This window comes from Apis laboriosa, unplaced genomic scaffold (genome assembly GCF_014066325.1).
Source record: "Apis laboriosa isolate Shangri-la unplaced genomic scaffold, ASM1406632v1 scaffold289_cov146, whole genome shotgun sequence".
Taxonomy (NCBI): Eukaryota; Metazoa; Arthropoda; class Insecta; order Hymenoptera; family Apidae; genus Apis; species Apis laboriosa.
The window spans coordinates 435,646-460,696 of NW_025222686.1; the positions used below are offsets into that span (position 1 = coordinate 435,646).

Consider the following 25,051-nt stretch of genomic DNA (forward strand, 5'->3'; position numbering starts at 1 on the left):
TTTAAAAATTCTCTTTATAGGAAAATTCATGATTATCTCAAAGCGAAACACTTATTACTAATATTTATTATTATTTATTATTAATATGTATTTCTGAATAATATAATTTTAATATAATTTTGAATAATACATTTTTATCTGAAACATTTTTTTGATTTACAAAAATAATCGCATATATATTTAAAATGAATATTTTAAATATGCAAATGAATTTATTGAATATGTCAATAAAATGTTATAAATTTTTTATAGGAAATATTAACGAAAAATGATTAAAAATGATCATTATAATAATCATATAATTTTTAAAATCATATAATTTAATTAAATCATATAATTTTTAATTTATGTTTTTATTTGCTTTACAGATATGAAGATGAAAGATTACCTTTTTTACTAGAATTGAATCCTGATGGTAGTGAAATTTCAAACGGTGCCGGTGTACGACATCGGTTACAACCAAACGTCACGGAGGTGGGCTCAGAAAGACCAATAGGTCCACAGGCAGTTCAAGCTCAAACTCTCACTTTGACAGGACCAACGGTTATGCCAAGGCACTGTGTAATTGCTTTTACTGAAAATATTGTCACTCTTACACCTTGCTCCAGGGATGCTTATACTTATGTAAACAATCAGAGGATACATCAAACAACAATACTTCAGGTATATATCATATAATATATTAAATATTTTTTTCTATTAGAAATAGAATTTCAATATTAATATTTATATTATATGTATGCCATAAAATCTAGTGCATTATTTTATTTTTGTTTATTCATGTTTTATTCTTTGGTAATTTTTTGTTGTTTTTCTCTTCTTTCTCTTCTGTTTTTTTTTCTATTTTTTTTTTTTTTTTTTTTTATATAGAATGGAGCAATTGTGAAATTTGGCAGATTACATACTTTTAAGTTCATTGATCCAACACCTGATGAACGAATTAGACAACGACATGATTCTGGAAAACAAATCGAATACAATTATGACCGGTAAGCACATTGTTTCATATTTATGTTAATATGTATATATATATATGTAAATAGGATAAAATTTACGAGTAGATAATGATAAGTAGATAAGACGACTAGTTTATTAGCAAGTAAATTAATTATATCTTTTAAAACGTGGAAAAGAAAGAAATGAAAATAGAAATCAAGTAACAATAGAAATATAAAATCGATGTTGAACCATAACAATATCACCAAAATAATTTTTTGTGTGAAACAATATTGCATATATTTTTCGAGCATGCTTTTTACAATGTTTGCACGACAATTTCTCTCTCTTTCCTTCTTTCTTTTCTTCTTCCTTTCTTCTTCCTTTCTCTTTCCTTTTCCGTTTCTTTCCACTCTTGATCATGAAGGAAAGAGTTTAGTTCTTTTTTCTGCACTCTATTTGTAGTTTCCTAGTTTGCTTCTTTTTTCCTGCACGTAGCCTGCTTTTGTATCGTAGACGCTCCCCAGACTTGGCCAATCAAGAAACGAACATGGAAAGATATGGATCAGTATCCGGAACTTCAAATAATGGACAGAATCAAGTTCAAATTCAGAGCCAATCAATTCAAGATCAAGTTATTCATTCGTCTAGTCCAAACAAATCTACACCCATTCCTGCTGCTGCTGTTACTGTATGTCATACTCGAAGTCCAACGCATGCTTTGGAATCAACTCATAATTATGAAACTACGTTTGATCTCGATGGAAACGTTGAGACTGCCAGTCTTACCAGCAGTAGAGACGGTAACAGGTAACGAGCTTTTATTTTTTATCGAAAGAATTTAGTTTGACAAATGTCTATCGTTAAGAATGGATTTTTCGGTCAAAGATGGGATTCTTTAGGGTAAGTTAAAACAAATATTGAAACGAGACATAATAAGATAAAACTCAAAATATATAATACAAAATATAAAAAAATATAAGATATAAATGTGTTTTTTTAAAAATAATCTCTGCTATAAATATACAAATTTAATGAGGAAATGAAACTAAAATAAATTTATTATATGAATTATGAGTAACATTGAATATTGTTATTTCGATAGAACATTACAGAATGATCGACAACCACGAGGAACGGACCCAATCTTACCAGCTGTATTAGAATTTCTTGAAGAAACGGAAGAAACATTTTTTCATGCAGTAATTACAGATGTTGAACCATCAGCACCTCAATTTAAATTGGCTCCAACATATACGCTTTACCTGGCAGCAAGATATCGTGCAAGCACACATTATAGGCCAGAATTACAACCAACAGAGAGAGCTCACAGATTAACTGTAATGTTAGCAAACGTCGCTAGCATGATTCAACGGATAATACAGGTAATTTAAAATAATACAAGAAAAAAATAAATAGTCGATGTTTTATTAAAAATTAACAACATTGTTTATGTGTTGATTAAATATTTAAATTAATGATTAAATATTCAAACAAATAAATTTTAATATTCATTACTGGATTATAATTTTTATTAAATTAATTAATTTTATTTTGTTATTTTTGTTTCAAAGCAAGATTTTATATTATTGGTCAAAGCAAGATTTTATATTATTCATTTATTATTATATTTCACATAGGAACGGTATATGGATGCATCTTCATTGGCATTATGGTTAGCAAATGGTTCGGAATTATTACATATGTTGAAAAACGATCGTCATGTAGGAGCATTTTCGACGAGGGCACAGGACATTTTGACAGAAGCAGTTCATACAGCTTTCGCATCGCTAGTTCGATGCATTTCCTTAGAACTAGCGCCAGCAATGTCACAATTTATGGCTGATGCAGATGAACCTGCTAAAGAAGCTGGTGTTCTCCAAATATTTTCGAGTACGATGGCATTACTCAGACGATGTAGAGTAAATGCTGCGCTCACGATTCAACTATTTAGTCACTTATTTCATACAATAAATGCAACTACATTTAATGCATTAGTTTCAAACACAAACTTATGTGTTAGATGGTTCGGTCGTAGATTAAAGGCAAGATTAAACGCTCTTGAAACTTGGGCTGAGAGGCAAGGTTTAGAACTCGCGAGTCAATGTCACTTAGCAACAATTATGCAAGCGACTCATCTTTTACAAGCGCCAAAATATAATGCAGAGGAACTTGCTACTTTAAGTTCCACTTGTTTTAAATTGAATTCTCTTCAAGTCCGAGCATTGTTACAAAAATATCAACCAGCTGCTGATGAGCCAAGACTTCCAGCAGAATTAATTGAGAATGTAGTCAGAGTAAGTTGATACTTGTGATTAAATAGAATAAATAGGTATCGCATAAAAAAAAATATGATACAAAAAAAAAATGAAAAGAAATTAAAATTTTTACCATTAAATTTTAGGTAGCAGAAAGTGTGGCTGATACTTTAGCACGTGCTGATGGCAGGGAGATTCGACTTGAGGAAGAACCTACACTGGCATTGGCACTTTTACTTCCTGAAGATGGATATAGTTGCGAAGTTATTCGCGGTGTGCCTCCAGGATTAGCAGAATTTTTAGCGCCATTACAACGAGATGGTCTTTGTCGTATGGCATCACAACCTACTAGTAGTGGATACTGGACTATATATATGATAGATCATCATAATAATGTAAAATTTTTTTTTTTTCATAGTTAAAAATATTTTAAATGATATTAACTTTTAAATTTTAATAGTTTCGCAGTCCAAGTGCAATGAGTAATAGGTCTGGAGGATATTCTTGTCATACAGGTTCAAATATTGTTCAGCCTGAGATACATATAATAAAATTACATAAATCTACTAATGGAATGGGTTTAAGTATCGTTGCGGCAAAGGTATGCGTCCATATATATATTATATTTGTATACATATGCTTAAATACATATTTCTATATTACAAAACTTATTAGTATATGCTTGCAATAAATTTTAATTCTTGTAATAGAATATAGATTTTCTAATAGAAAATTTTATAAATTATATATATTTTATTAAATTATATTTTATTTTTATATAATTCTATAAATTCTATAATTCTATAAATTTATATAATATATATATATATATATATATATATATATGTAAAAATATATAATAGAATATTCTATAAATTTTAAATATTTTCGATATATAATAATATATTTCGAATTTTCAGGGTGCTGGTCAAGATAGACTTGGAATATATATAAAGAGCGTAGTTGCTGGTGGTGCTGCTGATGCTGTGAGTAAATATTATTTACTTTCTGATATATGTATGTATCATTTATTAAAATATCTTTTTCTATAGGATAGTTTAGATATTACCACCTTCATTTTTATCATTATTATTATTCATTGTGAAAAAAATTTTATAAGAAAAAAATAAATGATTGATGGAATTGAATGGTTTCAGGAAAGATTAATTTAATGTTATTAGTTTTTTTAAATAATTTTCATATATCTTTTACGTATCTACATATAAAAAAATTAATAATATAATACCTTTTTGAAACTATTTAATTCTAAAAAATTCTAATTCTGAAAAATTTTTATGATTTTTTTTGATTTATCAATTATCAATTTTTGATTTATCAATAATAACAAAAATTAAAGTAAGATATTTCGTGAATTATCTTAGATATATTTTATTTCTTCACTTTTATTATTAATTTTCATATATTTTATATGATAAAAATATATGCGCACTTTAATTAATATTGAATTTTTTGTATTTTTTTTTGCAATATCAAAATACATATGTATGAACTGCAGGATGGGAGATTGACTGCTGGTGATCAATTGTTAAAAGTGGATGGACAAAGTTTAGTAGGAATTACTCAAGAAAAGTAAGTGTTATAAAAAAAATTAAAGATTGCGGTAATAATCGCAAAACTGTTGTTGCGGAAATATTCTTCATGTTAGTTTTTTTTATATTTAAGTTTATTAATATTGATTTTGTTTTTTTATAGAGCTGCTGAATATTTAGTACGCACTGGTCCAGTAGTCACACTTGAAGTTGCTAAGCAGGGTGCCATATACCATGGTTTAGCTACTTTATTGTCACAACCATCACCAGTAATGAACAGAGGTATGTATCTTTTATTTAGTATGGAATATTTAAACTTTCACATTTTAATATTACAAATTAACTCAATTATGTTATTTCACCGTTTCATAATTCGTTTCGCTTTATTGACGAAACGAGAAATCTGTGGTGAAAGAACTGTATATATCGTGAGAGTGAGACAACGAATTTAAAAAAACGGCGTAATTAAGAGAAAAAAATTAAAATAATCAGTCTGAATTTAAAGAATCAACTCTAATTCACTTTCGCGATGCTTTCAATTTGCTAACTGTGGAATGTTCGCTTGATAACGCTTTTACATATTATTCTCGCTCGCATTATTCATCATTGCACGCCATTTTATTCTTCGTATTCTGGCTCTCGCGAAACAACGAGATGTGAATGCTTAATTAACGCTTTACTAACTAATGTTCCTGATTAGCATACAAGATTCGACCCAAGTCCGAAAACTTGGAAGCTTCAACGGCACAAGAAATGAACGAGCAATCATCTACGTCACATTCAATGGGTAATTTGTTAAATGTTCCAAGGCACGCGATTGATTTGGAATGTTCAATTGATTCAGTACCAGGTGCGATTCTTTTTTCGATTTGTTTTAAAGGCGTGGAATTTTAATCTTTTAAATTTCTCTAAATCTCGTTTTGAATTGGTATTGAAAATTAAAAAACTGTCATTCATTACTAAAAAATACGTAATTTTATAAATATAATATAACAAACCGATAAAACATTGGGGGAAAAAGCGATAAAAAGTAATAATTTATAATTTTAGAATAAGTGGTATATGGTGGCTGATAATAATGGTGATGGTAACAGTAACATAAATTTACTTTTGTCTTTCAATTATGATTTCAGATATTTACAATATTATATTTTTATCGATATTATATCAAAATATATTATATCAAAATTATTATATTATTATTTTACACATAATTTTGATATTTTGAGAAATAATGCATGCACTTTAACCAAACAAAAAAATTAATACGAAAAAAGAAATTTGCTGCCTGTTTTGAAAGTTTGTCAATTCGTTTTATTCATTCAATCGATAAATATAAATATTATTTAAATATCGATTATTTTAGACTCAAACTCGGATTCTTTGGCTACAGTAAACATCAAATATAATAATTTTTCTCTTGATTCAATACCTTATATCGATCAAGTCGATGAAATATCATCAGTTCCATTCTCAAGCAATCAATTCGATAAATACCAATTGGAAAATAATAACGTAAGTATTTATAATCACATGGTTAATATCATAGTTGATATTTCATAAGATTATCTCGTAATATTAAACTCACTACGAGGTATGCAGCGTGTTGTGATCAAACGCTATGATTCACAATTAATCAACGAAGAAGGACAAATTACAAATAGATACGAACGAGGAAAAGCATCTTCATATAAACAAGAAAAATATACAAGGACAAATAAACAGGCAAACAAATATAATATGGCGAAACAACAGAAAAGAAATGATGAAATAAGAGAAAAAAAAATAAAAGATATCTTGTTATCGCCGTGTGTTATATTAAATAACAATGATGATTTCGAAATATTTACAATTCCAAAAACAAAGACTGACATGTTTAATATCATTCCAGTATTAAATCTTGATTTATCTGGTCTAGATAGTAATACAATGTGTGATGTCTCCAGTTTCAATAAGTGTTGGAAATCACCAGAAGAGGTACGCCTTAGTTGCAGAGATCGCGTAACAATCTTGGCTAAATATTTTTCGAAATTTGATGATATTGAATTAATTGATCATGGATCTAATTCGATGAGATTAGATAATTTAAAGAAATTTTCTTCGGAACCTAATTTTATTTCGATTAAGAAGTATCAAACTCGATCAAATTATTTTTCTGTCATTGATGATAATAGTAAGTTTCGATCCGAATTAGATTTAAGAAATAATAAAATCAGTCAATACGGTTTACAAGATGAATCAGATAAAATATTCAAAAATTCAACAATAAATTTATTAAATAAGAATGATAGTAATAATTATTACAATACTTCATATATGTATAATGAAATATCTATAAATAATAAACGGAAGTTATCATTATCGGAACAAAAATATATGATAGATCAATTGAAAGAAATATATAATTTTGATTATGTAAAAGCATCATCTCTTCCTCAATGTTCTTCTTTACATTTTTCATATACATCAAATAAGAATATGAATATTATATCTTCAAACAATATAATTCTTGATAAGGACGTAAATAATGATATGAATAAAATGTTATCTTTGTGTGATATAAATGAAAAGTTAATATCAGAAAATATTCAAAAGTGTGATTCATCATATATAATAAATATTGTAAAAAATTATATTCAAAAAAAGACAAATACAAAACAACAATTATCCAATGTTAAATTTATCAAACAATTATCAAGTTCCTATCCAAATATCGAAAGAATAAAAGAATTATGGCATAACAAAAATAATCAATTGAAAGAAGGAAATAGAAAAAAATATCTGTGGTTTAATTTAAAAAAATGTGATTTGATTCATGAATTAAAACAAATCAATGATGATATATTATCATTTCCTACTAATAAACAATACTTTCAATCTTGGAATGAGAATTTTTTGCAAAATGATAATAATATAACAAATTATGAAGAAAAACTTTGCAAGCAAAATTTCATCATTCAAGACAAATTTCAACAAAATTCAATGTTATTTATTAAAGAAAATAATCATTCTAATATTTTATCAATTCAAATTAAAAAAAATCGAAAAAACAATATGATCAACGATCGGCAAATTCCAATTTTGATTGAAAAAAAAATTCATACTAATAATACGATCAACTTAATGCTCGAGGATTGGAAAATTTATCCAAGATTAAATCGAATTCATCTAAATCTTGATTTCTTTTTACGTAAGCAATCAATATTACATTTTTTGAATGCGTGCTTGTTGATGTTAAAAATGTTGGATGTTATGCAAATTAGAAATTATATATATATATATATATATATATATATATATATATATATATATATATATATGTTTATTAATGATCGATTAACATCGCGCATGAAAGTAATCTTTTCGAATAATTTTTTTAACTTATCGATCAATTGAGACATTAATTTCAATGATGAAATATATTTTTAAGCATACTCATTTTGAGTAACTTTTTCTTATATATAATCATCAATCGGTTTTAATTTTAAAATAAAATCATAAGGCAGGTGTTAGAAATTAAGGATAAGATCATTTTTTATTTTTCATAGTTTATTTAAATAATATGCAAGAATATATATCATACATATATATAGATACATAATACATTAATTATACAAACATTGCATTATATGACATATATTGACACATACTATTTTAAATATAAAATATATAAGTATTCAATATAATAATATACAGAATGTTAAGGACTCATAGTTAAATGGTAAGCATTAGAAGAAAATGAAAGAAAAAATGTTTTATTGATTTTTATAATTCATTGATACATATTATCCAAAATATTTTTTTCATTTTTAATCTTTTATGATAGTTATTATATATGATATAGAAAAATTCTTTTTGATACTTATTTTCATATGATATAAAAAATAAATATTATTCCATCTAGAAAATTATCTAGAAAAATAAAAAATCATCTTTATTTCTCAAAAAATATTGTAAAATTTATAATATATGACAAATTTGTAATAATATAGGCCACTATATTAATTATAAAAAAATAACAAAAACAAATTTTCCTCTTTCTTTTTTTAATATTTACGATTAGAAAAAAAACTTGGCTAATGAATAAATGTCTTGTATAATATTGAAAGATTTTTGTTAATATTTCAAAAAATAAAGTCAATTGTCAGTTATATATTAAAAAAATATATATATTTATATATGTATAATAAATATATATATATTAAATATTAAATATTAAAAAAATATATATGTATATATTAGAATATATAAGAAGTTATTTTTATATATAAGAAAAAGTTGCTCAGAATAATTTTCTTAATAATATATTTTAATATATTTTAATATTTTCATTGAAATCAGTAAAGAACCAGTTCATCGATAAATTTTACTTTTTTCTTTGTAATTGTAATTTTCATTATAATTTTTAAATATATTTTATATTTTTTTAATTCACAATTTATTAATGCTTAAATATAAGAATATAATTTTATGAATCAGTTTGATAATTACTTTATTATTTTTTTATCTATTCCAAGTCTGCTTTTATTTATATTCCATCTTAACATTTTGCTTGACATTTTTTTATATATATTTTATATTTTTTATATATATATGTAAATAATATAAACACATGATGCATGTTTAAGCAACAATATTTAATACAAAATATTATTTATTCATTATTATACTACTCATTTACTCATTTATACATTTTTATTATTAGCAAATGTATATATTAATATATGTGCATTTTCGTAGAAATATACATATGTGTTAATAAATAAAGCCATTGGATATCCATTTTACAAGTAAAACATTTACTATATTTCATTAGTAATGGGATTTAATATATCTCATATATTAAATTCCGATCTCGTATACAGAATAGAGATTCAAAATAATTTGTTTTTACAAAACAATTGATTTTAATTGTTAATCACAAGATAAATTGTAGTTATAATGAATATGTTTTCATATAAATAATGTTTTCATAAATATGATCAAAATTGATCATTAGAAGAATATAATAAAAGATGATTTTATTTTTTTATATAGAGATAAAATAGTCATTCTAATAGTATGGATATTTTCATAATAATAATTATAAATATTTGTAAAAAATATATCCTAATTATTCAAAAATTTTATAATATTTTTTCGGCTATTAAACGCATAAAAAATAAAAATTTTAAAAACATGATTATATTATATTATTAACTAATCTTTATATTAAAAATATGTATAGGTATATAAAAATTAAATATCGTAGCTATCATATTTCTAAATTTTATATTTCTAGATCAATGAAGATATATACAAAATTTTTATTTGTTGCAAAAATGACAAAGATTTGATATAGATTTTAAAGATTAACATTTTTTTTTATTGCATTATATCGTTGCGAAAAACAAAAAATTTAAAGAAAATATAAATCATAAATAAACGTTCTTTTTAAAAACGAATTTAAAGTTTTATAAATTATTTTATTTAATATTTTTATATTTTTATTGAAATATTACAATGTAGATGATATGCAATTGATAAGCCAACTAGATATTACATATTAATTTATGAAATATATCGAAATTTAATGAAGAAAATTACGTCCAGAAAAAATATCAATATGTAACTTACATTATATGCTAAATCAATAATTTATTGATCAGAAATTAATATTATGTTATCTTAACGCTCATTACAGATCAGATTAATTTCATAATAAAAGAGGAGCATTGTTCTTATCATTAATAGTTCAATGATAGAAATAAATCAAAGGAAAAAAATTGTACATATAATATTTAGTTAAATAATTTCACAATTTGATTTCTGCCGATGAATTACATAAGTTGGAAATTATGCTTTTTGAAACATATATTATTCTCAAAATAAAGAGAATGATAAAATTTGGAACGTTTTATTTTTAATATTTGAGCAAGAATCATAATATCGAATTAATTTACTTAACTGAATTTATATGAATTTATATTATGATATAAACAACACTATGATTTACTTCATTTATTTATCAATCTTTAAAAAATATATTAAATTATGATGAATCAAAAGATTTGCTAAAACGAAATATTTTGTTATTTTCTTTATTCTGGGAATAACACATATTTCAAAAAGTATGATTTGCATTCCAGTTTATGCAATCTGGAACAATAGCAGAAATTTTGTCAAGTTGTAAGATCGTTTAATTGAAGTTTACTACATGTATGATTTTTTTTTTTAATTTATTTTTACTCATTGAGCTATTATCAATAAAAACAATATTTCATTGCAATCTTTGATGAATGTTAAATTAACATAATATTAATTTCTGATCAATAAATTATTGATTTAATTAATGGAAGTTGCAACGATATTGATATTTCTTCTGGATATAATTGTATATAATTGTTTTCCCCACTGAATCTTCATATATTCCGTAAGCTAATATTGTAATATTTAGTTGGCTCATCAATTGTATATTATTTATATTGCAATTTTATTTATATTATATCAATAAAAATATAGAAATATTGAATAAAATAATTTATAAAATTTTAGATTTCTTTTTTAAAAGAACGGATCATTTGCGATTTATGGTTTCTTGAGACTTTTGTTCTTCGCTACAAAATGAATACTATATGATACAATAAAAAAAAACTTTGATCTTAAAAATTTATGTCAATGTTATTTTTATGACAAAAATTTTTTATATGATAAAAAATTTCTACTGATCCGATTATTTTTTTTATCTTGTACACTTTAAATAATATAATAATAATATATATTTTTTATTAAATATATTTTATTATATTTTTAATAATATATTATAACAATTAAAGTTTGTATAAATTAAAAAAATATATATATATCAATATTTGATTATGTTGTATAGCAATAGCAAATTCCAAAAAAAAAAAAAAAAATGCAAAGAAATATAAATTTAAAAACCGCTTCACTATTCATAAATTAAAAACAAATAATGAGAATCATTTTGATAAATTTGTGTTTTTTCCGAAAAAAGAAACACATGCAATGTAATATATCTCGTATAAAAATCTATGCAAATAATTATGCGGACATATTCATCAATGTATAAAAACGTAACTATTGTAAAAATCGATATTATTTGTTCACGAAATGTTTTGATTCAATTCGTACATATATGTAATGTAGAGTCTTGATTTGAAATACTTTTGATTAGTTCGACCGTTTTGGAATTATATCTTTATAACTTAAAATGATATTGAACAATCTGCATACTATTTATTAATAGTATATAAGATTTTGAAATAAATAAAGTAATTAGTATTTTTCAAAAAAAGAATTATAATTAATATAACAATTGCTTTATATATATTTCAAAAATATTGGAACATCCGTAAAGTGGAAATTTCTAAGATAATTTCAAGTAACATTTTTTTTTGCAAAAATTTTCGTTGAAAATATGTTGAATATTATTTATATTTATTTAATTATTTTTTCATTTTTCGTGAATGTGAATTATAATTCGATATAATTTTTTATAGATAAAAATATTTGTTATATTCAACATATATTTTTCGAAATATATTATTTGAATTTGGTCGTGATCGGTCGCCAATGTAGCTAATTATCATGAATCAAGTAAGCTACGCGCATCAACTAGAATCCATAATTACTCAGCGTTTTTTGTTAATAATTTATTAACAAATCCGTAATGAAAATTTATGCAAACGAAAATATTGAAATTATCTCAAGAATTTTCAATTTACGGATGTTCTAATATTTTTAAGACACAATATTTATATGTAGAAATATCACAAAATGTTAAAAAATTAGTTCATTAAGAAAACAAAATTTTCTTATATATCATTATTAAAAATATTAATATCAAAATAAATCAAAAGATTAATTGAATTATGTATGTATGTATAAACATAAAAAAAAATAATTTGATTTTATTTTAAATTTAATTTGATATATTTAAAAAAAATATACTGTATCTGTTGAAGAAATTTGATTGCTATATGATTGGTATTTGATAACAAGAACTTATGTCGATCTGAAATTTACTATTAAAATACTATTTCATTATAATTTATTATAATATATAAAATAATTCCTTGAAACTTGCAGAGCAATAAGCAGATTTTAAAAGACATGTATATAAAATTAAATAAATATATTTTAAAATACTTTTTATTTTAATATTTATTATATATTTATTTAATTTATATTAATTTATAATATAAATATATATATATTTATATTATATTAATGTATATAATAATATATAACAATAATTATTTGATATATTTTTAATATTATTTTTCACATTGTATTAAAATTATTTCTAAATGTATGTCATTCTAGACATAAAAATTCAATATATGTATATAATGTACTTTTTTGTAATTGTATAATACAATGTAATTAAAAAGTAGTTATAATTTCCGAGACAGATCGCAACAGATTCACTACAATTAAGAGAGCAAAAGTTTTTTTTATATATATATATATATATATATCTAGAAATTTTATATTTAAGATGATCGAAGAAAATCAGGATATTCTTCTAAAAAATAGATGCTTCTAATTAATATGAATTTTAAAAAAAAAGACAAAAGAAAAGGACTTTAAATCTAAAATTTAATTTGTTTTTATTAATTTCTAAGATATTAATTTAAAAATTTTTTATTAAAAATATTATTAAAAATACAGTACATTGAATTCTTCCTATACCTAAGACGAAATACAACTTTATAACAAGCAATAACAATCATAGTCATTGAGTCAAATAGTCAATAACTATGTAGTCATCGAATTAAATAGTCGATAATATAATAACAATAATCCTATAGTATTTATAAGATGTATATAAAATATCGCCGATGATTGCACTAACATAACTAGTTGCTTGCCAATGGTAGGAAAAATATATAATTAATATGTTTTTATTTCTATACGATAATAATATATTCGTAGTTTTGAGTATTTATTGCAATAAACAAGTATATTATGTGATATATTTATTGAATTTCAACATTTTTCAATCACTGAAATTAAAACGAGTGACAAAAATAATAATAATGAAAATAATCATTATTATATATTATATATTATTATATATCGATATTGCGAGCATCTATTCTATTTATTTCTATAACTTTATCGATAGATTGATTTCAAAATATGATAGTTTAAAACAAAACGATCATATTGCAGATAAAAAATATTCTTTGAACGAAATTACAATAACAGTCTATATAAAATCAGTATCGCTATTGTATTATGTCATCGATTATCTATCTTATATTCAATGCGATGACGATCTATAATATGAAGATAGTTGTATTAATAACGTCTATGTAGATAAAATTATATGCAATGTATTGTACTGAAAGTTTTTTTTATTATCTTTCTCAGAAATTAATAAATAAATACTCAAAAATAAAATTTTAGATTTAGGATCTATTTAGGATCTCTTTTTTTCTTTTTTTTAATCTTTTAAATTTCATTTTAATTGAAACTACAGCCATTATGCATTTTGGGAGAATTTTATTGCATCATACAGAGTTAATATAAGAGTTTTAATAATATTGAAAATATATCAAATAATTATTAATATATATTAATAATAATGAATTAACATTCTTCAATAATATTAAAAATATATTAAATAATTATTATTATATATTAATATAATATATAAGTTTAAATAAAATAAGTAATTTAAATAAAAAATATTTTAAAATATATTTATTTATGCTTAATTATTTGTCTTTTATTTGTCTCATATATTGCTCTGTAAATTTTTAGACTTCTTTTACATAATAATTATGACGAAATAAAAATTTTAGATGATAATTTTTTTTTATCAAATATCAATTAATCCCACATCATTTCAAATCATGTAGCGAAGAAATTTGAAAGAATTCCAATTGATCTCAAACCCAATAGTGTTTAGAGACATGCCTTAATTATTAAAAATTATTCATGAAATCTTATGAAATTTGATATCGAGAGCAATGAGATGAATTTTGAGAAGAAAGAATCCAAGAATCCGATTGTTTTTGATCATTTATTATTAATATTGCCAATAATGGTATATTGAAGAAAATAATTTATGTAAAAATAATATGTGCGCTTTACAATTACATTTTTCAATGTAAATATAATTATATAATATATTTATATAATTATTTCGAAAGTAAAATGATCATTTTCAAACTTTATAAATATTTATTTATATTATAATAGTTATTTATATATACAATAATTATTTATTTATATCTATAAAATTGATTCATTTTTTTATTCGATGTTTAAAAAGAAATTTTTAAATAAAATTAAATATGTAAATCATGTAAAAAATGAAAATAGATAAATAAGCGTTTTGAGTAAAAACATAGAATTCCGGATTGCTGTAACAAAATCTCAGATAAATCAAATTATAAATTCTTCTTATATTTTTTTTCTTTTAAATATTTTTATTATTATTCAATATAAATATTTATATTGTTATTAAACATAAATTTTACATACATTTAATTTTCTTCATTGTTAATAATATTAATATTCGTCGAAAATAATTGAAAAAAGATTGAATCCTTAATTGAGACTTCATTTATATTTCATCGTTCTGATGTTACGTCATGTATTATTTATATTGGGGGACTCAATAATTCTCATTTATTTATATATATTTATTTTGTATTGTATATATTTATTTGTATAATTATATTTACTTGAATATTCGAATCTCACAATTAATTGCTTAATATAATGAATGTAATTTTGACCATTTTTGATATTTTTATAATATTTTTATATTTATTTCTATATTTATTTTTATATTTTTTAAAATATGGCCAATATTTTTTTTATAATTTTAAAATAAAAAATCTTATGAGAATTAAGTAGCAAGAATTACATAGGGAGGATTGTAGTATGATAGTAATAATTCTTTTATAGATGAAAAATTATTGTAATTTTCAAAGATTTCAATTTTATTTCAATTTTTTGTAATTGACTTATTGTGTTTTTTTTGTTAATAAAATAAACAATTTGTTGTTATTATTGTTTGTATTTTTGTACAGTAAATAATTTATAATATAATAATTTATATGGTTTTTGACTACAACAAAATAATACTTGTCCACTTGCTGAAAAACAAAAATTTTAATAAATTAGAACATTATAATATAATATAAAATAAAAAATAAATTAATCTTCAGTTATTTATAAATTTTCAAAAATTTACTAAAATAATCAAATTTAGTCAAATCGGCTAATTAATTCCAGAGTTGTAATTAAGTTCAAATGAATTTATTTTTTGTTATGTATCTTAATATTTGATAAACTATTCTAATGTAATATTGAAATATTTTGTATAGAATTAAAGCAGTTTTGATATTGTGATATATACAATTTGACAGATATACTATCTGTTAATTCAGATATTCATGCTTGTTTTAAATATTTTTTTCTGTATATATATATATATATATATATATATATATATATAGAATAAGATATATCCGAAATCATGTGATATAATTAAGTGATGATTCTATATGCAAAAATAAGTGGAAGAAAAAGAAAAATATTTTTTTGTTTTAGATTTTTTTTTTTTTATTTGTAGAATTATTTTCTATAAATAATACATAGTTCATTCTAATCAAGAATCACTTATATGTAAAAACTTTTTAAACTTAATTTACTTAAAATATTAAATAAAAAAATTTTTTTTTTGCAGAATATAGAATCACTATAGAATATAGATAGAATACTATCTGTTTATACTATGATTTCAAGTACATTTCCTGTATATTATATATATATATATATATATTAATAAGATATTACAAAAAGTATATTTTTATATGTTGTAACTATTACAGGACCTCGTCGCATGAGTGAACGAGATTTACCATCTAGGCTTGGACGCGATACAACTGCACCTCAACAACAAATGCATACTAGCAAATCTGTGCCAGCATTACACAGTAAGTAAATACTTATTATATTATAGAAGAAAGAACAGAGTATATATACATATATATATATATATAACTTTTTTTGTATTTTTATATTTTTGTCTTATTTAATTTTATGTTTTTTTCATTTTGCATAATAGATATATCATATTTATTTATATCATATATATTTATTTGATTTTTTTGATATTGCTTGAATTTGTTATTACTGAAATTTGATCCCATAGAAATATAATAAAAACAGGTGTAATTAACATTTTTTAAAACAAAATAGCTTTTTAAAATTCGATTAAATTATTTGAAAAATTAAAGAAAACTAACTTTACTAAACTTTTTTATTTGAATATTTAATAAAATTTTAAAATATATGTATTTTATAAACCCTATATCAATTATATGAGTGAAGTATGTCGATATTTTTAAAGAATAAGTTTAAATTAATGTTATATATTTATATAATAGATGTAGGAACAGATGGAAAACAGCAGCACGAAGTATTTAATCCTGGTTATAGTAGAGCATCTTCAAGTAATAGTGTCACACCACCAGTTACGCAGCCACCTCCACCAATGGCTACAATCAATGGCTCGACATCATTACGTTCTCGGTAAATCTTTCCTTTTAAAATTTACATTATAATTTTTATATTCTTTAATTTATTCGTTTATTTTTTTATTTTTAAATGATTTAATTTTATATTGATTTTTTTATATTTGTCTTTCTTTTTATATTATATTATTATATTTCCTAATATAGTTCGAGTCATAATTTGCATGATTCAACGAGAATCGGAATTTTACCATCGAATGGTCTTGTAACTAGACAACAATCGTCACCAAATTTGAATCCTGATCATATATCGAGTCACAATGATACAAATGTGAATGGTGGAACAAATTCGAACATTCTTCAAGGTAACGAAGCTGAAAGATTTTATCAAAACTTGAGTATCTATCGTAATCAAGATGCAACAACCAAACAGCATAATCCATCTCAACATTTAGATGATAGGTAAGAAACTTCCGTTTTCTTTAATAACTTTTCTCATTTATTTTTGTCCTCTTTTTTTTTTCTTTTTCTTTTTATCTATTCTTCTTTTTTTCTATTTTTTTTTCTTTATTTTGTAAATTTATAATAAAGATGATTTTATTAATTTTGATGACTCTCAAGATATGTAAAATGAACTTTACGACCATTATTGATTTGAACGAACTTGAAATAGATTTTAAAAATATCATTTTGATCAAGTTTTTCTTATATATGTAAACAGTCTAGATATTATAGATTAAAATATAGATTCCAAGATATTCACAAAAAACTTTTTGATAGTATATATCCAATTTTTTATATATATTTCTATATATTTGTATTTGTATCAGCATATAGGAATATGCAACATTTCAAAGAATACTCAAATTTACTATAGATGAATACTAAATGTTAATGATATTAATTCATTTGTTACATTGTACTTATATAAATAATAGGAAAATGATAATCGTATATTGCTGCATGCATTTTTACAAATATATATGAATAGAAAAAATTTGATATATAATATTGAAAAATTTTTGCAAGTAACTAAAAATAAAGCCGATTGTCAATTATATGTATATAAAAAAATTTGTATATGTATATATTTATATATATTTAAAAAATTTAGTATTTTTTTTTAAATATTTTTTTCAATATTATTTTTCAAAATTATTTATCGATATGAGAAAGAAACTAATCAATAGATTCACTAAATCTTCTGTAAGTTAATTCGAAGAACATCTTTATATATTAGCTATGTTAAAATCAAACTTATTGAAAGAGTCCATGAGATTTATTTATAATATTAAACATATTTTATCTTAAAGTAAATCATACAAGAAAAAATTATTCAATATGTTGTCTTTAATAACATATCCATTTCAAAATTATTAAAATTAATGAGATCATCCTTATATCATCCTTATAAATAGTTTAAATTTTTTTTCATATATATTATTTTTTTTTGTTTTATTATTCGTTTCATATATTTTTATTTATATTTTTTTATTCTAATTTTATTTAATTATTGAAGTTAAAAATTAATTTGTGACGATCACATATTTATGATTATTCTTCTTTTCTTCATTTCTTTTTTCGAATTATAGAACTTCTCTTCAATTACAAAAGAATTTGAAAGGTTCACAAAATTCTTTAAATCGTCCGGGAATGTTTGAAATGAATCAAACTAGAGACCGTCCAATATCTTCATATGTACCTCAACAACAATCTTATATTGACAATATTGGTCAATCGCAACAACAAGCTTGCATAGCACCTCCAAGATCTCAATCGTCTCGAGATATAATCCGTCAAGAAGCGAAACTTCAAGAAATGCAAGAAGAAGTTAGAAGACGCGAGTTACGAGGTGGCATTTCAGTTCCATTAAATCAATACCGACCACTTACTTATAATTTAAAAACAAATACATCTGTTCAATCATCGATTAGTTCTGTTGTTCGACCAACAAAATCTATTAGTTCACAACCAAATTTGGGATCAAGTCCACCAACAACAATATCCACATCATCAGTTTCAACATCCAAACAAACCGGTCCTTCGAGTTATAATTATTTGGATGCACAATATAGTTCATACATAGTTCAATATGGAAAATCTTCACATACTCATCAACATCAACATCAATCTCAACCTCAATCTCAACACCATCAGCATCAACATCAGCTACAGTTCCAGCATCAATATCAACACCAGCATCAACATCAACATCAACATCAACATCAACATCACAATGTGCAACAACAAAATTTTGGACATATCCAATATGGACATGTTGGTATGATATCATTAAGAGGAAAAAATGACTTAACTCGTATGCAATCAAATGGGACATTACACGATTATGGAAGAGATCAAAATATTCGAGACATTGGAAAATTATATACAGATCAGAATCAACATATTGCTGGATCGCAGTATTGTTTAAATAGTAATCCAGAGATACAAAATGAATTCTATAATGATGAAAATGGAATAAATAGAATGCAAACTGCACCAGAAGGAACTTCGATTTCAAATGAAATTCCTATACGAGCTGTTCTACCAGAAGAAGGATTTACCGAAAGTTCTCCACCGCCACCTCCAAGCACCTCTACTCATCCTCTCTATAATAAACAATCGGATTCGAGGTAATGAAATAATAATAGTTGAAGAAAGTAAATTAAAAAATAAAAAATATTATTATTCATTTAGATACACTGCAAGTATGCAAGATCCTCCGCGTGGAGGATATTATCCAACAAATACAACAGGTACATTACAGCCACGTCAGTATCAATATAGTGCTTCAAATCCATGGCAACGAGAAGAAAAAGAGAAAGTAAGTGCAAAGTAAAATTATTTTTGATATACAATAACATTTTTCATATTTTTTTATTGAATCATACTTGAATTTATTATATATTATATAATATTATAATATATTATATAATATTTATTATATAATTTATTATAGTTGTTGTCCGTATTATTTTCATTATTTTTTTCTTCTTTTTTCATCTTTATTTTTTTATTATTATTATCATCATTTAGGAACAGGCACGCAGAAGAGAAGCTGCAAGACAATGGCGAGATCAACAAATAGCGGAATTAAGTGCACTATCTCATAGAACATCGCAACAAGAAGAACAATTGCGAGCTCTTCAATTAGAAAGAGATTTTCAAAAAAGAGCCGAAGAAATAGCCAACCAACAAGATGATGATGAAGAAAGTAATGATTTAGATACTGAAAATATAAGAATTCAGCAATCTTTATTTCAAACAACAATGATGCAAGATCGAAATAATTCATTAGAGCAACATCATTCCAATTTATCCAGAACTAATGTAACAAACCAATCCTCTAAAGGAAATCATTTTTCTCGATCTCTCAGTGGATCTCCAATGCATTCTATGAATGTCGTAACTACACATGGAAATAATACTCTTCAACAATGTTCACAAAATATTACAACTACTTGTTTGCAGCAACAACAGCAACAACAGCAACAACAAGACAATTCCAGTTCGCTTTTATCTTCAGATTTTCAACATCAACATATTAATCAAATGCAAAATAATATGGGACAAATTTCAATGCCATCCTTGATTCATTTGACTTCTTCTCAAAAATCTCTTGGTTTGTCTCAATCCAATGAAGAAAAAGAAATGCACCGTAGACATGAGGAGATTAAACGAAAACAAATAGATTTCGATGATACTCAATTGAAAAAAGAGGAAGAAACTAATAAACAACAACAAATGTATCAACAGCAACATCATTCGCAACAATCGCAATCTCATCTTAAAACTCAACAATTATTGCATTCTAATATGTTGCGATTAGATAGCTTAATCATTAATGGATCAAACGCATCTCGTAAGTATTTTTTTTACTAGATCTAATAAATCAATTTAAAAAAAATAATATTTTATATATATTTTTTAATAGCTACACAAAATGATATCAATGATGCGCCTCTGCCTCCAGAACGAGGTTCTAGTTTTGCGGTTATGTCGCAGCAAAATACACTCAGATCAAATAATGCAAACATATCAAATATAATATTAGCATCTCAACCGCAAACAACATCCGTTAAAAGAGTCTCATTTCACGATTCAAATGCAAATGTAGAATCTATACGAAATATCTCGTCTGGAAATTTGAGCACGAATCAAACTATGACTATGGATGCCATTACAGAAGATCCAAATGTAAGATAGATAATAATTATATATATATATTGTTTTTGAAATAATATATCGATTCACATATTTTTAATTACATAAAAAAATATATCACATAAATATATTATAAAAAATTGCTTAACTTTCAAATTGAATTTATAACTTTATAATATATGCAGATATTACGATTTTTTCTTTATTATTTAATTATTATTTAATATTAAATTAAATGTTTTAAGGAATCAATTATTTAGATGGAGTATAAGAAATTTTTTAGAGATGCTCATTGGAATTAAAGCTCTTTCTTTTTTTTAAACAAAATGGCATATTAATCACTTAATATTTACATAACTATTATCAAACTTAATAATATTTATTTAAGACATTTCTTTTTTATTGTGTAATTAAAAATTATTATAACTTATAATAATAAATTATTATTTTATAATAATAAATTATTATAAAAAAAATATATAATTCAATATAAAAAAAATTAAAAGTATTGAAAAAAACATATATTTTGAAAGTTATTTGATTAAAATTAAAAATATTGCCTATTTATTTGTAAACATGTATTAATGTTATTATTAAGATCTATCAATTTTGCTAGAAATATGGAATGAAGGAAGAATATAAAGATGAAAGTATACATGCAGGCTTGAATGATATTGATGTATGTTTGATATAATATTGCAATAATGTATTTTTATAAAATATTATTTGTAACAAATAATCATAAATATGAAACAAATATTTAAATGAAAAAAAAATCTTTGCAAATTTCATAATTATTATTTAAAATAGAAAAAAAAATTTTTAATAAGTTATTTGATTTGACAATAGAAATAAGTATCATTAATAAATTAAGTTAATAAGTTAATAAATTACTTCATTAAAAAAAAATGAACAGAGAGATCTTTATATCCTAAGAAGCATCTTTCAAAAAATATTTTATTACTAATTAAAATAATGCCTTTGAATTATTTAATTAAATAATATTAATATATGATACTTTTAAAGAAAATAGTTTATTAATATTTTATGTAACTTATAACATATTAATAAATATTAATAATGCATGAAATCAATTTAAAAAATTTTTAATGCTAATTTCATTGTGCAGCTCTTGATTGAAAAATTTATGACATTTTTATATCATTTTAAATCTTTTGTCTTGGGATATAGTTTTTTTAATGAACCTTATATATATATATTTTATTCTATGTATAATTAGTACATGATATAATAATGTTGTCTACATAAAAATTGTAGACAAAAAAATTTAATATGATTTTCTGTTCTATATAGTTTTTATTGTTGTTGTTATATTTGATTGATCAATGGCATATATTTTACAATTATAATATAGTAGTTAACTATTATGCTTATTATAAAAAAAATTTTATAAAGTTTGCATATAATTCATTGATTATTAATTTTTTTTTCTTATTATCTATAAAGTTTTACATATCTTGAAATATTGCATTTCCTATATATTATGTATGATTTGGTTTATTTTATAAATTTATATTTTCAATATTTATAATTGTTCATTTAATAATTTTAAATCTATATTAGATATAGAATTATATAGATATTGATGTGTTTGGAATTGAGTTTTGCTTGTAATATAAATGATATTTACTTTTCATATTTTTGTTTTAATTATGTTCATTGTTATGTTATATTTGTTATTTTATTGAAATTTTAAATATTTGTACACATATTATTCTATCTACCTATGAATTTGTTATTCATATTTTTTCTATTATTTTACTTTGAGTTTATTTTTCCTTTTGATTTTTAGTATTTTAATTTTTTTTTTATTTAAAAATTCAATAAGATATTTTACTATTATTTTTAATTAACTATTTTATTTGTGTAAGTGTTAAATTTCAAAGTTTATAAATTAGTATAATTTATGATATATCATATTTTTTCTCTATTTTGTATATAAAAACTATATTTTTTTTATTAAAAAATTTTGAAACTGGGTTTAAGCATATGCAAAATCAATGAATTATTTTGAAAGATGTTTTTTCATACTTAAATTTTATTTTTGTTGATACTTAGATTCATATTTTTCATTTTAAGTTATATGATTGTTCTCTATCTTCATAGATTGTTCTCTATCATTCATTCATTGTATAAGATATAATTATAATTATAATTATATTTTATAATTATATTTTATAATTTAATTGAAGAATTTTATAATCATATTTAAAACTTTATATACTTATAATTATAATATTTTTAATATTTGTTTTAATTAGTTGAAACATATGAAACAGAATCAAAAACTTTTTTTGTAATTACATTTATATTTTTGGAGTTATAATTAGAGTTATATGTATAATAATATAGATATTTCTTTTATTATTTTATTTATTTCATATATTTTCTTTACTCTTAACTCTTCTTTATTCTTAACTCTTTTTTTTTTTATAGCTTTTTTGTTTCTCTATCATTATCTTATGTATATATCATTATCTATGTATATATATGTGTGTCATTGATAATTAATGAAATTATTTTATATATTATTTTTATATATTATTTTATATATTTATTTTTATATATTATTTATAGACAGTATAAGTAATAGAACAATGATTTGAAAATATTTTAGGTATTTTGATTTTTTGATTTCATATATCATATTTTTCTTTATTATATTATTATTTTTCTAATAATGAGATCATTTATTACTTATATGATAAAGTTTGTATTTGAATAGTTATATTTTATATATTATTAATGCTTAGTCTTTAATTATATATTTATGAAATTATTTTCTGAAATTCTGTTTTGATTATAATATTTTGTACATTTTTTTTTATTTTCATTATTGCATAAAGTTAGTTTATCTCACATGTTATTAGGAAATCATAATTTTATTCTTATATATTGTTTATTTTCTTTGTTGCATGATATTTTTATAGAATTTTTTTTCATTATTTCAGAATATATCATTTTCTTTTTTTCTTTCTTTTGCTTCCTTATATCTTTCTATTTTTATATATAGATAATTAATTTCTGTTTCAAATTGTATAGAATGTAATAGAATTTTTGGTGTATACTTTTATATAGCAATATTATATGTATTTTTATTTTTTTCAATCAAATTATTTTCATTATGTACTATGTTTTCTTATATTTTTATTTTAGAATTCTGAATTTATTGTTTTTCATTTACATAAGATTTTGTTTATTAGATATTACACATAACTCTTCTATAGTATGAATATGATTGCTTGTCATAATTTTAATATATTATATATATAATTTTAATATATTATATTGTCATAATTTAATATTTAATAATCATAAAATTATTAATATAATTTATTGTTATGTGTACATTAAATTATATCAAAATTGATATAATTTTAATCTTTCAAATTTTAATCTTTCTTTTAGATTTTTTTTTTATTGTTTCACATTTCAGTAATTTACTTCATTAATTCATTTTCTATTATTTTGGGATTTATGTTTTTATTTGCTTGTGATGTCAATGATAAAGATTTAATTTTTTGACATTGATTTAGTATAGTATAGATAGTATAATTAAAAAAATTAACAAGTGATTGAAATTATGCCATCAGACATGTGTGATATAATAGAGCATATT

The 25,051-nt window shown here is 22.2% G+C and overlaps 1 protein-coding gene across 12 annotated transcripts in view; it reads left to right on the plus strand.

Moving 5' to 3' along the window:
- LOC122714171 (putative uncharacterized protein DDB_G0282133) overlaps positions 1-25,051 on the plus strand; it is a 49,056-nt gene that overhangs the window by 14,004 nt on the left and 10,001 nt on the right. For 9 of the 12 annotated variants that reach the window (XM_043935279.1, XM_043935273.1, XM_043935274.1 and 6 more), the window contains 20 exons: positions 369-663; positions 871-989; positions 1,453-1,746; positions 2,042-2,321; positions 2,577-3,233; positions 3,341-3,589; positions 3,655-3,795; positions 4,115-4,180; positions 4,711-4,784; positions 4,908-5,026; positions 5,445-5,594; positions 6,111-6,259; positions 6,347-7,934; positions 16,603-16,707; positions 17,161-17,305; positions 17,455-17,709; positions 18,840-19,880; positions 19,945-20,071; positions 20,284-21,109; positions 21,182-21,444. In XM_043935279.1, coding sequence (XP_043791214.1) covers positions 369-663; positions 871-989; positions 1,453-1,746; positions 2,042-2,321; positions 2,577-3,233; positions 3,341-3,589; positions 3,655-3,795; positions 4,115-4,180; positions 4,711-4,784; positions 4,908-5,026; positions 5,445-5,594; positions 6,111-6,259; positions 6,347-7,934; positions 16,603-16,707; positions 17,161-17,305; positions 17,455-17,709; positions 18,840-19,880; positions 19,945-20,071; positions 20,284-21,109; positions 21,182-21,444 — 6,943 coding nt within the window. The remainder of the gene's footprint in view (positions 1-368; positions 664-870; positions 990-1,452; positions 1,747-2,041; positions 2,322-2,576; positions 3,234-3,340; positions 3,590-3,654; positions 3,796-4,114; positions 4,181-4,710; positions 4,785-4,907; positions 5,027-5,444; positions 5,595-6,110; positions 6,260-6,346; positions 7,935-16,602; positions 16,708-17,160; positions 17,306-17,454; positions 17,710-18,839; positions 19,881-19,944; positions 20,072-20,283; positions 21,110-21,181; positions 21,445-25,051) is intronic. The other 3 variants (XM_043935281.1, XM_043935282.1, XM_043935283.1) reach the window with 3 other exon arrangements.